This window comes from Solanum tuberosum, unplaced genomic scaffold, assembly GCF_000226075.1.
Source record: "Solanum tuberosum cultivar DM 1-3 516 R44 unplaced genomic scaffold, SolTub_3.0 scf00018, whole genome shotgun sequence".
In the NCBI taxonomy this organism is placed as follows: Eukaryota; Viridiplantae; Streptophyta; class Magnoliopsida; order Solanales; family Solanaceae; genus Solanum; species Solanum tuberosum.
In genome coordinates, this window is record NW_006238944.1 from 963,281 (window position 1) to 979,855 (window position 16,575).

The following is a 16,575-nucleotide window of genomic DNA, read 5'->3' on the forward strand; positions in this document are numbered from 1 at the left end:
TGTGCTAGATTCCTTACCAACTTATGTGATGTCCCTTTTCCCTATACCTGGTGAGGTGGTCAAAATTCTAGATGCTTTGAGAAGGAATTTCCTCTGGCAATGAAATAAAATTGAGAGCAGTTTCAATTTAGTAAAATGGGCAGAAGTTCAACAAAGGGGGAATAATGGGGGTCTGGGAGTAAGGAAGCTCATGTTACATAACAAAAGTCTGCTAAGCAAGTGGCTATGGAGGTACAACCAAGAGGAGCATGCACTATGGAAAGAGGTTATACAACACAAACTCAGCCAAGAAGGGGAATGGTGTTCAGATGAAGTAACAACCACTTATGGAGTGGGAGTTTGGAGGACTATCAGAAGCTTTTGGCCGACTCTCGAAGTTAATACAAAAGTTAAAGTTGGGAGGGGGGATAAGGTCTTATTCTGGAAAGAAAACTGGATTGGTCAAGGATCTCTTCAACGTTTGTTTCCTGGACTTTATTCTATCAGTATGCATCTGGATAGCAAAATCAGTGAGATGTGGTCTCAACAAGGGTGGAATTTGGTATTTAGAAGGTTGTTAAATGACTGGGTGATAGGGTAACTGAACTACTGAATATGATAGAAGGCTTTCCGGGCACTAACTTGGAAACAGACAGTCTATTATGGAGACAACACCCAAATGGAAGATTCTCTGTCAACAGATGGTACAAGTGGGGTCTATCAGTAACTGGAGGAAGGAAAACAGGGACATGGAGTGTTGTTTGGAAGAGTGGCTCCCACTAAAGTGAAGTGTTTTGTTTGGCTGGTAGCTAGGAGAGCCTGTTTGACGCATGAAGCATTACAGAAAAGGGGCATCAACATAGCCTCTAGATGCTTACTATGCAAAGAGGCACTGGAAACCAACAAACACTTATTTTTGCATTGCAAAGTAACAACACAAGTATGGGCTTTATTCTTCAATTTAGCTAGCCTAAACTGTGTATGCCAGAACACAGCAGATTTATTGAGTTGTTGGATCAGAAGGGGGGGCAGCAAGAGTCATTGCTTGTATCTGGTGGAATATTTGGAAAGAAAGGAATCAGAGGATTTTTGAAGGAAAGGAATGCTCAATACAGAAGATTAAATGGAAAGTAATTATTTCCTTAGGTTTTTGGAGTAAAGAACAAAATATAAAAGAGGAAATCCAATTAGTTGATTTCGTAGGTTCTTTGTAAGTATTTCTGTTTCTTTTTTCTTCTTTTTTTCTCTTCTCTGTTAATACTTTTTGGAGGTGGCCAGCATAGCCCTTAATGCTGAGGAATACAAGTTACCCGTTTCAAAAAAAAAAAACAAGCCTGAACAATCATATGACTCGAATTTTAAAAAAGGCAACCCAATACAAGCTTCATAAGAATTAAAAAGATGAGGAACCTTGGAACATCTTCAAGCATAAAGACACGGAGAGGCTTCATTTCTGATGGTTCCCATTTTATAAATTCCTGCCGCCAGTTATGCAGAACACTTACAGGCGTGACTATGAGAGCAGTTTTCAATCCTAAATCCACACTTCTCATAGCAGCATACAAAAAAGAAATCACCTGTAGAAACAATTAATGTGATAGATTAACCACCCAAGGTCAATAGAAAAATAAACTCTGCCAGTTTCTTAAACAAACATTGGTTTAAAAGTCAAAGTCTGCAGAGAATACATCCCCTAATTTTCAATATTTCAAGTGAAAGTTGATTTGATTGAAGTTTTACTTGATTGAATACTGTTTGAAAACCTTTACTGTCCCCAATATCTGTCAAACTTGCATGCCAGCATAAAACAAGTAAAAATGAATGCAACATACAGTTCATAGTAACAGCATTTTCTCAGCGTCTCTCCCCCTTTCCGAATAAAAACTATGTGCGGAAAAGGGTTTAAAATGCTCTTAACGTATTGAAAATGGTTTGAAAATGCCCCAGATCCACCTATTGGTCAACATTGCCCGTAACGTATTCTTTAGGTTTAAAATGCCCTCTTTGAACAAAATCATGGCATGGCATTAGTGGAGCTTCTAATTAAACAAGTGGTATTAAATTATTGGTCCACGTGAACTTTTAAGCCCACCCACAGAACCCGACCCGTCCATAATGAACCCAACAAGCAAACCCCAAAGTAATATAACCTGTCAGTTCCTTTTCATTTTACACCTCCATTTTCAACTTGTTCCTAATACTGAAATATCAATCAACAAACCTTCGAATAGGTCCTTTAATTAGAATCTAAAACATAACTGACAAAATCATTTAAGTGAAATTCAACGTGTATTAGGCCAAATGCGTTGAACCAATGGATCAATGTTAAAAACAGAGGCAATGGTATAAACAGAAAATGAATCCACATATCTAAATTTGACAGACACATACCTTATCAGCCCATACTGATGCTACTAATAAAAGTCTCTCTCCCCAATTGTCCATAATTGAAATTATTTGATCTCTGATGAGACCCATATAAGTTCTTCATAAATTATTACCAATATACTTTCCAGTAAATTAACCTTAAAATGCCAAGCATAAAAATTGAAGTTTCAGTCTTCCTCTTATTAAAGTTATTTTTTTTTTGAGAAAGTTAACTGCTCTTATTAAAGTTATTTTCAAGGCTTAAAACACATCTTAGCTTATTTGATATTAAGCCATATTTACGTCTTCTCCATCATCATACTCTTAAGGTCAAAACCCAGAGGAACCTTTTTTAGCATTCAGAGATATTAGGAATATATTGAAAATGGAGTCTAAATTGAAAGGATTGAAGGGTTAGGTTATTTTGGGATTTGCTTATTGGGTTCATTATGGATGGATCGGGTTCTGTGGGTGGGGTTAAAAGTCCATGTGGACCAATAAACTAATGTCACTTGGTTAATTAAAAGACCCACTAGTGCCATGTCATAATTCTGTTAAAAGAGGGCATTTGTAAATCTAAAGAAGACGTAAAGGGCAATTTTGATACAATAGGTAGAAGGAGCATTTTAAAACCATTTTCAATACGTTAAGGGCATTTTAACCCTTTCCCAAACTATGTGGAACCAGGAAGTGTTAAGAGTCGTATACAATCACACAGAAAATGAGAACTTCTAAAAGTTTAGTACTCTTAGGAAACAAAATGATAAGTTAGTCAGAATCAGGAAAAAAAGACGAAAATACTGCACAGCAATGTTATGATGTAATTCAGCCAAATAATACCTGAAACGTTTTACCTAGACCCATAGTATGAGCTAGGATGCAACCAAGACCTTTATCCCCAGCCTTGACTTTCCTGATAGATTGAATAATATTTTCCCACATAAATCGAATCCCAGCAACCTACAATGACAAAGAGAGTCACCAATACTTACACTATCAGAAATTTCTATAGTACACATAACACTAGATACAGAACCAAGAGCCAAATAATGAATTCAGATGATAACAGATCAATACTGAATTTCGGGTACAGCTACATAATGCAATCAACAAGACTCTACTTACATTAAATTAGGAAAGTAAGATGAGATCTTAGTCCATATTTCTATTGATTCATACAATGAATCAAGGAAAATCTACTAACTGAATATGTAAGATTATAACTCAAACATCCACCATGCTATCCATCTATAGGCATCAATGTATAATCTAGCAGTCAGCACTCAACACACAGTAAACAGGTTCTCCTAGTTCTATGATTAAAACAACATACACCAGAGGTTGGCAGATGTTGAGTAAATATAGAAGTGATGACAGAGTGGGACTGAACTTGTAGAAAACTGAAACAATGTGTGCAAAAACTTTTCTGATTCCATGTAGAAACTTGCAGCTAGTTGATTGATTGATATCTGCTGGATCAGTATACCGAAGAAGCAAAAAAACGAGAAAATGAGTGAATCAGAAAAGATGTACATCATATGCCAACTTCTTTTCCACTGTTTTATATATCTTTACTTTTATCCTATGTTAAATGGACCTGGGTGCCGGTGCCAAATTTTCCTTTTCTTTTTTATGAAAAATGTCAAATTATGATCCTTGTGAGATGTCAACTTTGGTTTAAAAAATTTACGAGTACATAGAAAGTACTGGATATGGGTACAAAAGATTTGCCCAAGCAAATGTATGAAATTATTTGAGTTTTACTTGGGTATAACTAGTATTACTGAAGTAATGGAGACATGTCACTTTTCTAATTAGCTGGAAAACCCAAGAAAAACACTCTTTTCTTGGTAAAAGATCGTCAAACCAGTTAAACAAAAACATGACAGTAATATAGAAAATTTTCCAGCCACCATGCAGCATACCCCAACACTCCACTGTCCCAAAATAGCAAAATCTTTCAGTTCCTTTGGTTTTGAGATTTTCACATTCAAAGTAGTCTCTCTATCTTCGCCCCCACCCCCACCCCCATCCCCTCCTACAACACCATAAGATGATTTAGTTGCTTATCTTTGCCATGGATCTTTTCAGATTCCAACCTTGGCTATCGTTAAAGTAAAAGTATTTTATGCCAAAAGTAAGAACGATTTGCCAGAGATTAATTAGGTGTAGACAAGATAGGCAAATAGGTATAATACTTTTTTACCAACTATTCTATCTTACGTTTTTTCAACTTCTTTGCCCGTGAAAAAAAACAATTAAAGGATCAAACTCACCGAGACCTCGACTAAATCTAACACAATTTGTACTAGTTCTAGGATCTGACAAAGATCCCACTGGATTAGGGTCATGTCAGGAGTGCTCCTCATCAAAGTGAAGGGCCTGAATAATGTAGCATTTAGCAAATAAAGAACAGCAGACCAAGAAGGAGTTTCATCTTTGTTTTCTATACAGTATAAATTGGGTGTCCTAGATTACATGAACTTTGGCACAGGTCAACCTGCAGCTACATGTAAGCAACTATCCAGTACAGTTTAAAAAACAAGGTACTGACTATGTACCTTGAATATTTTATAAGTTAGTTACTATAGTTTGAAATGATATGCTTGCTCAGTACGAGTACTTCAAGACAAATGAAGAGCTCATGTAACATAGGGTTGGCCGGGGATTTGCAATTGGAATGGTGTTTCTGGCATTACCAGGAGGGTAATTTGTATGAAATTGTTGAAAAGTTTTTCGAAAGAGTGTATTTAGGGTTCCTTGGTGGAGACAAAGGAACCAGAGGTTCACTTTGCCGCTCAGAAATTATGAATAGAAGGTTATGCAAACAGAAATTTGTTCAATCAAATAACAAAGCAATTCAGTTTAACAAAACAAACAACCCTTGTTCCTCGAATACACGTTCTAAGAAGCATTTTCTTTTCAGGGCCTAGAATCATAAAAGAGGAAGACGACTTTAACAAATCTCAGAATATTTAAGTGCCCTTAGGGTGACATGTCGAAAGGCCAGACAACCTTTAGATGTATAAGCTAGGTAGATACCAAAAGTGAAATGTTGTCTTCTTTATGTAAAGAAATGACAAAAAATAAACATGAGCTAGAGAAGATCCTAGTGATGAAGGAAAAAGGGAAAACAGGGTCAACTTTCTCATTCTTGCAACATATTAAAGTACTACTCACAAGTTCAAAATATCAAAATTGTCATGATGTGAAATCAGTATACTACTTGAGAGGGCAAGCAAATAGTAAACACGAGACCAACAACTGCATAGAAGGAGACCTGGTGAGATTTTAGTTTTGCTGAGATGCTGCGTGGAATCCTGACAGCCTCTTCCCCCTCCTCCCTCACCACATTAACTATGTAACCAGTTTCAATATCACCAAGCATTTCCAAGCTACCAGTTTCATACGAGCTTTTGCTACAACCCCCAGAATCCATGAACATAGTCTTGCTTGAAAATTTTGCTCCCAAAGATTTGAGGCGTTCTTGGCGTTCCTGCAAGTATACGGGCATTAATAGATGCCTTGAGAAGCAAGCATTGACACGAAATTATGTGATTGCTAGGACTTTTACCTTTTCAATTGCAATCTTCCTTTTTGTCTCCTCCCCTAACTCAGTATCATCCAGGATTCTTCTAATTTTCTTTTTAGGCCTTCTCTTGGTGCTGCTTCAAGAAAACATAGTCCTTCCATTATTTTATTATATTAAGAAACATAGTCCTTCCATTATTTTCAGTCTATTTTGTAATACAGAGAAGAAAATGGTAAACGTGCTGAAAAATAAGGAGGCTCATCAACCATTATAGAGCATAAATACAAATATAAAACCTTTAAGTCCATTTGGGTGCAACAGAATTGGACCTCCATATATGAGGCAGAAAATACCTTTTTTTTTCAAACTAATTGTGCAACAAAATGCTCCAGAAAAACTCTCATTGGTGTCATCAACAACCGTGGAAAAAGAGAATAGGAAAACAGGAAACACATCAAGCATTAATACTCCCTCGCCACAATACTTCTCAATTAGAACGAGACACGGCATTTTCCAAAACATGGGTGAAACAGCTTAAAATAAAATCTATTTATCTAGAGAATGCAAACTTCTTTTGTATTATTAATATGCTACATGTTAAGAGTTCATGAAACTAAGAGTAGCTCGCTCAGGCACACATGTTGTATGAGCTTAATTGATTGCCTTAATCATGCAAAAATAGACAAAATTAGGGCAAATTCTAAAGATATGCAACTTAATGATGTAGGGATACACATGTACATGATTATTAAGTACATGGTGTACCTTTTATGCCCGTTGATATCAGCATCTGAAGCATCTGAGTTATCTGAATCCGTGTCTGTATTTGAATCTACCAAACCTTGAGATTCCATGATCTTCTCCAACACTGAAACCAACGGATGCAGGATACTTGGGGAGCAACAGCAGCATTGCCAACCAGATGTTTTAATTCCTGATAAAATTTCTTCACCAAGGTTCCTCCTTATACACACACTACAAAATAACCTTTTGCATGATTTACAACTTAACAGATCACTGCAACGCCCACACCATCTGCAGTAGCACTCTGAGCAATCAACATCCTGTACAATGTTAACAAGATGTAGAGTGAGAAAAAGACCACTGTGAATCATTACATCTTGTTATTGACTGAATTTAAAGTCAACGAACATTAGTAAAAAATAACAGGTAATGACATGCATATCCCTGATTGCAAATATCCAACACTATAGCAATCTCTTAATGCGTCCAAACAGAAACGCAGCTAATTTTTTTCAAAAATGCTATTAACACATAGATTGCATAAAAAAAAATTGATCATGGAAAAAAAAATTATGCAATCTATGTGTTAATAGCATTTTGAAAAAAATAGCTTTACTGTAACATAGATTGAATAAATTTGAAACTATCTTTATTCTAATTAAGCAAGGATGGTTATAACTTACCTGCATCTTTGTTTTCATTGAAGTTTTGCAGTCCAGGCAAAGTACAACGCTCAAAAGAGGATGTGCATGGACTTCAATAGCCACTTTATCACAAGCAGTGCAGCGAAAATTTTGCTTCTCATTGCATACAGGAAGGGAACTAACTGGAAGCACATTATCTCCATCCCTTTGTGGATTTGATTGATCTTCTGTCTCGCTCAAACTACATGTAGGAGACAACATTTTCCCAGGAAGATCTTCCTCATCACTATCTGGTGTAATGATCCGAGCCTTTTTACTTTGAGGCTCCATTTCTTCGGAGTTGTGTAAACGTTTCAACCCTTTGGCCTCAGCATCAATTTCATGTTTTGAAACTGTGGCATCAATAACCGATGTAACTTCATTGCTTTTTGCCGCATCCCCATCATCAACGGTGGAATACTCTTTCGTGTCGAAGCCAAAATCTTGAGATAAATAACCATTAGTGTCATCTGTTGTATCTTCCTGTATCTCCTCCTGGTTGACATAACAGAGTACCAAATGAAGTAGAATATAATATAGGAAAATCCAATAACTATGAAGGGGTCGAAGAAAATTATACAGCCAAGCTTGTGCAATCAACTACTTTTCTGATTTGATAGAAGATTTTGCATAATCGTTGTTACCTTCATCAACATTACTGCCTGAAGAAGAAGACTTAAGGTACACAGTGAACAAGAAGACCTTGATAGTTCTTTAGTACCGTAGTCATATCTAATCAGAACAATGCAATTTTGGATAGCACACCCACTTACATACATTTCCTATACAAACTCAAATGAGTAACACAAAGTTCAGGTTAACATTCAACCTTTTTCCTTTATCCAATTATGACGGGTACACAACGCTAGCTACTCTTCAGAACTTTTATCTTCTCATTCTTCTATCCTTATTTTAATAGAGAAAACACTAGCCCCCAAGGCTCCGGTTAAGTGGTAAGAGCACAGCTCATGATGTGTAGATAGGCACAAGCCAAGGGCCCGTGTCTTACCACAAGCTTTGTATTTATGAGGTGAAGGGTGGAGGCCCATCTTCCCCCGAGTTTCAGACCATGTGTCATTGGTGCTAGGTGATTTCTCGATTACCAAAGAGAGAGATAGAGAGAGAACACTAGTTAGTCCCATCCACGTTGTTAATAATTCCAACCATCACGTTGACAAAAGGCACTTAAGGATTTAGAAAGGTGATTCCACCATTGGAAACTATATCTTCTTCGAATTTCAACATTTGAGGAGAAGCTCAATTGGTAATGTTCATCTATTAGAAAAAAGCAAGATATTTATGGACATGGTTTTTGGGTTAATGGGCATCAAGAGGTAAACTATAATCCAAAACTAGTGGTTTCATCTTTCAATCGATATGAGTAAACTAAATTATGGGTTGAATTAATGATAATGAGTGATTTGAATCATTGACAATTCAAGGTGATGAAATTAGGAAATTCTTCATACTTGAATGAGGTAAGGATACGCGAGAATAGCAAATTGTGGTCTAATACGGATTGAATCTCCTTGGTAGTTGGCCCTAATTGAATATAAGGTAAAACGATTGGGAATTCGCTTATAGGTTGTCCTACGTAGATAGTTATGATATTTTTCAAATAAATAACACTCAACTTGATATTGACTGATTCTAAATTGTTGAACAAGCAAATGGTTAGCCTATGAACACGAGTTTGGGGTAAGGAAGCTAGTAATGTGAGAAATGGCTCTTCTTTAGCTTGCCTTTTTCAACAATAACATGATTCGAAAATTGTTTTCGAACATTAAATTTATTTATTGCATTGGGACTAGTAATATAAATGATCTGTCAATTAGCAAAAAAAGATTATTTTGACACATGAGTTCTGTTACAATGTAAAAACGTTGAATATTCACATGAGATATCATTTATGGTTATTCTTCATTATTATGCTATGATCAAGCCATCAAGTAATTTTTGAAAAAATGCACATATACAAGTTGATGTGTATGTTTGTATCAAGTGTGTATATTGAGATACTTATAATGGGTAGCAACATTGCTAAACTACCATTATTTAACAGAAGAGATTATTAGGCCTAGTGCACAATGTTGATGATACAATGTTGTGCCTTCAGTTTTAAGAGGACAAGAACTAGCAACTAGTGTTGTACGCACTAAGACTTAACTAGACAGCTACATTGACGACTACAGTGACAGTAGCCTTGGCTTGTAACTTGAGATGTAAAACTATTTTAATGAAACTGCAAGTATTACTTGTGTTAATTAATATGTAATGTCAACTTTTACCCCATGTTACTTTGATTTGGAAGGAGCGTGTTTTTCATATTGTATATGTATGTATATACTAATCCCTGACAAAACGGCAATGGTTAAGCTATCCACTCACCAGCCGGCGTGACTAACCTCCTCTTCTCATTATTTACAGATTCCCCAGCTGATGTGGGTACTACCCCAAACGTGTGACCGCTAGTAGAGAGTTCCCTCAGAGTAAGCCTCACACTTGCTACGCATGGGCAGTATATTTTTATTATTTTGTTAGACCTTTCCCTTTTATAATTTTTGGACATATTTCTGGAGTTATGCTTTCACTAGTCAGTCTTGAAGATCCAGAACTGATTATACGAGTCTGGTTTTTGTTGATTATTGAAAAACAATTGTTATTGCCATTGATTTGTGTTGTGGTGATTAATTCGCTGATAACACGATGGGAATGCTCTGGGTACAGAGGACACTATCGGACTTTTGTTGTGAATATGGGTAGGCTGGCTAGGTGAGCGAAGCATAAGCACCATTCACGGCACAAAAATTGGGTGGCGATGTGAAGTCTGTCGGCTTCCTCCATGGAAGTAGTGAATTTCCAGAGGTCAGATCTTTTGCTCATAATAGTTCACACTCAAGTGCAATGGTTCAAAAGCCCTTCACAGATGATACTCTTCTAGAAACTTATTAGAAGCTAAAAAGATGGTTTAAAGCATGCTAATTACCAATTTCTGTCTGTTCTTGTGTCTTCTCTGTTTTAAACATCTCCTAAGCTTCAGATCAGTTTTTAGATCATCTTCCTCTTTAACCTGGAAGACAGAGAAGTAAAAAAAGAATTGTTAACAATGGAATCAACAGCCCAGAGACAACACCAGAAGTTACCTCTCATTAGCTGAAAATTTGAAATAAGACACAAGCATACATTGGACTCTTTAAAAGAAAAAGAAAAGAATATGTTTGGAGAAAAAAAGATCAAATGAAAAAAAAAATGCAATGATCCGGCTCCATATTTTCAAGAAACGAAGTATCAATGTCAAAGAAAAGAACTAGAATATACCATGCACAGACCTTCTTAAACTTCCTCTTCTGCTCTTCAGAAAGATTTAACTCTCTTTCATTTGCAATGGCATCCGCAACAAACGGATCACCAGAACTGTCTTCAATATCATCAATCTCCTCAACCTGAGATTGGATTGCATATAAGATAACTGATACTTTTTAAGTAATCTCCTAGACAAATTAAACAAAGATCCTCTGAAGTAAATGCATATAGGAAACACAGCACTGTTATAATGCGGCAAAAAGTTTCTCGAATATAGAATACCATGTGAATATTTTTTGTGATCAAGAATACCATTGTAAGTTTACAGTATACTTGTCGTAACACTGGTATGAATCAGGAAATAATTTCAGAAAATGCCCACTTGACAATTATGAAAAGCAAAGGGCAAAAGCACATTAGCACCAAGCCTCCATCCCAAAGTAAATAGAATAACTTCAAAGAAAAAATACAAATTTTAGAAAATTCACAGATTAAATGGACATCATTTGCCTTGTTATAAATTATACTCCCTCCATCTCAATTTATGTGGCACTTTACGGATTTCGAGATTCAAACAAGTCTCTCTTTGACTGTAAATTTTTCATATATCTTTTAAATATTTTGAATTGTTAATTATGGTGACTTATAAGTACTTTTTACGTAGTTTATAAATATATAAATTTCATTTCAAAAAATTTGAAGATTCCATGCATAAATTCCTAGTCAAACTTAAACTGTTTTGACTCTCGAAAAACGAAAAGTGCCACATAAATTGGGACAGAGGGAGTATTTCGTTATTCTTTCAAGGACCATTGACTGGTGAACAAGTTATACTAGGATTAGAATGTGGGGATTAAATAATGGCAGTATTATTTAACGGAAATGTTTTTATTGGTAGATGTTTGGTTCATTGGAGTAAAACTGGATATACCGGATACAATATAGAACATGTGTTTGGTTTTACAAAAGAGTATAGACATTAGACAAACTTGGCTTCCTTGAGAGACTTTGTAGAAGAGTTTTGGAAAAGAGCATTGTTGTTATTTATTGTTTTTTTTTTATGATGTTATTTTTTGTTGTTTTATCCAAGATTAGTTCAGTGAGATTGTATTCTGTGGTACAGATAATACTAGGATTGCTTATACCAGAATAAAAAACTTAACCAAACGCGTGAAAAAAATAATCCCACATTCTATCCCGGAAATGTTATCCCTTATCCACGTAAAGCAAACGGTTGCTTAGCATTCAATCTTTACTTGCTTTATGATAAAAGTGAACAACCCCTCAAGAGTCTTATTTTATTTTATTTTGAACTAGGTAACTTTGTATTATATCACAAAACAGTACATGGGTCGTACTGTAACCTTATATACAAGTGTACTCCTGATTTCACTTCTCTACGTCTAAATTGAGTCTAACACATCAATAATAGAGACAGTGTCATTAGAGTATAACTGATTACACCAAAAGACTAAAAGTAAAATGCAGTTTAGTTTAACTTTCTGCACATTGTTCTCTATGCTCTCAAAACATCTTGAATTCCTTTCTTTCCAAACTGCCCACCAGATAGCCCCCGGGATAATTCTCCATCTACCTCTGTCCTTAGCATGTACACCTGCTTCCTCCCAACATAGTAATGCCTCAGCCACCTTCCTGGGCATTGTCCAGGAGATGCCTTTGAGGCTTAGGAATATTCTCCACAGATGATGGGTGTACTTGCAATGTAAAAATAGATGGTTAACAGTCTCAGATGTTTCACCACATAGGAAGCACCTGCAACACAAGGTTCTCCCCCTCTTCATAACATTGTCATGTGTAAGGACTGCTTCCTTAGCCATTGACCAGACAAAAAAGGAGACTTTGTGAGGGACTCTGCTCTTCCATATTTGCTTCCAAGGCCAACTTGAGCATTGTTGATCTGTCTGATCCATCAACTTGTAGGATTTGTTGACTTTGAACACTCCCTTGCCATCTCCTGTCCACCACAATTTATCCTCACCAGATAGCCAACCCCTCAAGAGTCTTATTTTAAATCCTTTTCTACAATCTATTACCCTGTTTTCTACACCACTATCTTTCTGAGACTCTCAAGTTCAGGAGAAATATATTACGACAAAACAGCTACTACTACGCCTCAACCCCAAGGAAATTGGGGTTGGCTATATGAATCCTTACTGTTTCGTCACAAAAAAATTAGCTTATCTGACACTACAAGTTCTATATATCTCAACTAGCATATAAAACTCTAACAAGACCAAAAGGCTCCAAGTGAACATTGAACCTTAAGTAAATGTACTAACATGAATGGACCAAGAGTCTCCTACTGAACATTGGAGCTAAAGCAAACATACTAACATAACTAAAACGTAATCCCAACTAATTAGAATAGCTATATAGATCTTTTACTTTCACTATGCTCTATTTTAAGCTAGATCCACATGGGTTACAAGAGAAGGTGGGTCCTTCATGAAAATTTGTTTCCATGTTGTTTTAGGTCTAACCTGTCCCTTTCTAACACATTTAATTTTCATTATTTCACCTCTACAAAAATGATGCATCCAGAGGTTGACGTAGGACATGACCAAATCAATTTAAGCAACACGCACTTTCTCCTCCACATGTGCTACTTACACCTGTTGCAGAATGTGATCATTTTAAGCCTTATCTTGTAATGACCATACATCTATATTAATATTCACATTTTTGTGACACTCATCTTGTGGGTATTTGAACTTTATAAAACCAATATTCACTAGCAAAACATTGTTGGTTTTATCTGTGTGTTACATAGCACTCTGGTACCGTCTTATTTTACTTGTGTAACATCTTCATCTTGGAACATCAAGCCTAGGTATCTGAATTAGTTTGCATTTAGGCACTGCAGCTTCGGGCTTGTCTCGCCACAAATTACTTTTCTTATCCTGACTAAACTTCCAGTGCAGTGCATATAGTTTTACTGGTACCTATTCTAAAACCTTTGCTCTCTTTAGTACATCTCCATATTTGAGTTATTGGTTAACAATCTTTCTAGTTTTGCCAATAAGCACAATATCATTTGAAAATAGCATACAATGGAATCTCATCTTGTATATTATTAGCTAGCTCAAACATAACTAGGATACCCAAGTATGAGCTAAATGTCAACACTCTCGCTAGCTTCGTCAATTAGCACAATATCATCAGCAAGTACCATAGGCCATGTAATCTCATACTGTGTATTGCTAGTTAGCTCAATCATAACTAGGGTAAATACAAGATGATCCCAGTTTAAATCAACAATTATGGCAACTCCTGTATACCTTCTACCACTATTCTCTACACTATGTCGGTTCCTTTGTACATACCTTTTATGGCATTTAGGGAATGAGTTGAATAAACTCGTTACTTAGATAGGGTTTTGATTGGTCATTTTTAATTTAGTTATTGGAAAAGAGGGCACCTAGGTATTTTGTAGAAAGGGAAGGTGGAATCATTGAATGACGAAAAGAGGCAGTTCAGCAAGGAAGGAATGGGATCAAGGATGGCTTCTTTGTTGGCAGAACGAAAGGCTATTTCGTCATAATTACTATAAAATAACTCTACCTATAACTATAAGAAAGGAAATTCCTTTTTCAAACTCTAATAAAACAAAAAAGACTTGTGGTAATTTTTTACAAACAAAAATAGTCAAATGCTGTGTTAAAAAAATCGTATCAAATTGATTATATAGTTAAAAGAAAAACTAAAAATACATTAAAGAAATTATTAATTAACATAAATATATTAAAAGATTATTAATGTAAATCCCTTACAAGAAAATATATTCATTTCTGAAAATGTCTGAATTTTACTGATGTCTTGAAGAGAAAAAACAGGTTCAGCTAACTTTTAGCTTTCAGTAACTTTTTGTTGATTTAATGACAGGCCTACAATAAATTTTTATATTATTTTTTCACAAAATAACTTTGTTATACTCTTAATTGCTAGAGATCGCCGAATTAAGGTTTTTCCCATATTAGTATTTTTTTTTCTTCTTGTTTTTGAAAGTTGAAACCGGTAACTTCTGTGTATTAATAGACAAACAGCATGTAGGCTGTACTAAAACCATATTTACAAATGCACTTCGGCTATTAAAAGATAAACTGTCATCCTAAATGCTACTAACATCAATAATATCAACAAATTCTTCTGAGTAGGTCTGCTTACACCAAAAAATCAAAAAATCAAGAGACAATTCAACTTGATCTTATGCAAAGAGTTGCCCACAGCCTCAAAGCATCTGGAATTTCTTTCTTTCCAAATTGTCCACCAAACACTAGCTGGGACAACTCTCCATCTACACCTGTCAATTCCATGAGAACCGGCTTCCTCCCAACTGTGTAGAACATCAGTGATCCATCCAGGCATTGTCCAAGATATTCCTGTTATGTTTAATGAACATTCTCCAAAGTTGTTCCGTAATTTTACAATGTAGGAATATTTGTGCTTCTTGCTTATTAGTACTCTTGTCGTTTCCTTGTTCTTTTACATATTATGTCTTAAATCATTTTCATACTTGCAAACTATCTGCTGTCCCTTCAAGGAGTTCGTTCATATTAGAGGTGTAAATTGGCAACGTCCAATCACAGGCTCCTCAAGCTTGCTCAACCCATAAGGTTTCAAGCTTGAACTGCTAGAATATGGATACAACCAATCCCAAGCCTCAAATTATCAATTTGAAGTTGAATGACATCTATTGACTTCAAAAAATTTGTTCAATTACAATCTTGCTTCAATATCGCAATCAAGATATCCTATATCACTATCCAAATACTTCAAATAAAAGAGATTCCATAGATAAAAACTGTAAAGCACTTGGTTAGTTCTATACACCCAACATAATGCTAACTATAGGCATCATCTCTTTCATCTTAAGCTTCTGCACCTCTTACAATAATTGTCACTCCATTTCTACTCAACTTCTCAGCTCCTAATCTTACTCACTGTTTCATTGCATCCTTTTTTTTTTTACACTAGTAACATTTGTATTTCAGTCAGTACTGAAAAACCATATTTACAAAAAAGAAGAAAAAGATTAGTCTTTCCAATGCTAAACCAGGAACTAGATGGACCCTAAAACATCTATGATTGACTCAGTCTCATTGGAGTAGACATTTATACACCAAAAACAGAACAGCAAAATACATTTAAGCTTGACTTCCTGCAGGTTGTTGTCCCTATTTTCAAAACATCTATCATTTCTCTCTCTCCATATAGTCCACCATATACAAGCAGGGATCATCCTCCATCTTTCTCTGTTTGTAACCCCAACTCCAGCCTCCTCCCAACTGAAAAGAGTCTCATCAATCTTACTAGGCATACTCCAGGAAATGCCTCTGAGATTAAGGAAAATCTGCCACAGTTGGTCAGTGAAATTGCAGTGTAGAAAGAGGTGTTTTACTGTCTCTGTATCCTTACCACATAAGGAGCATCTGTTGCATAGAGATATACCTCTCTTGGCCACATTGTCCAATGTCAGAACTGCTTCATTGGCTAGCAGCCAGGTGAAGCATGCCACTTTTTGTGGCACTTTGACTCTCCAGATTTGCTTCCAAGGCCATTTGAAGTCTTGATTCTCCCTAAGACTTGTTTGTTTATATCCTTCCTTCACCCTGTATCCCCATGCCACCACAAATAATCCTCACCTGTTTGGATTCCTCGGGAACTCTCCGGTAGCTTGAGAAGTTTAATCATTCGGGGAATTTCCCAGTCATTCAAGTTTCTTCTAAAGATCATATTCCATCCTTGTGGTGACCACATTTCAGCAACAGTTTTCTCTTGGTGTTGAGCCAAAACAAAGATGTCAGGAAAGAGATCTTTAAGGCTCACAGTACCCATCCATTTATCAATCCAAAAACTTGTTTTTCTGCCATTTCGAACTTTGACAGTTAATTGATTACTGAGAAACTGCCAGAATATTCTAATGGATTTCCAGAGGCTAATACCATA

At 35.9% G+C, this 16,575-nt stretch overlaps 1 protein-coding gene across 2 annotated transcripts in view; it reads right to left on the minus strand.

Moving 5' to 3' along the window:
• The window catches only part of LOC102604570 (protein CHROMATIN REMODELING 20), a 60,687-nt gene that overhangs the window by 32,215 nt on the left and 11,897 nt on the right, over positions 1–16,575 (minus strand). For both annotated transcript variants that reach the window (XM_006340405.2, XM_006340404.2), the window contains exons 7-14: positions 10,635–10,748; positions 10,292–10,375; positions 7,306–7,800; positions 6,644–6,942; positions 5,921–6,011; positions 5,627–5,842; positions 3,187–3,306; positions 1,390–1,556 (exon numbers count right to left, since the gene is read on the minus strand). In XM_006340405.2, coding sequence (XP_006340467.1) covers positions 1,390–1,556; positions 3,187–3,306; positions 5,627–5,842; positions 5,921–6,011; positions 6,644–6,942; positions 7,306–7,800; positions 10,292–10,375; positions 10,635–10,748 — 1,586 coding nt within the window. The remainder of the gene's footprint in view (positions 1–1,389; positions 1,557–3,186; positions 3,307–5,626; positions 5,843–5,920; positions 6,012–6,643; positions 6,943–7,305; positions 7,801–10,291; positions 10,376–10,634; positions 10,749–16,575) is intronic.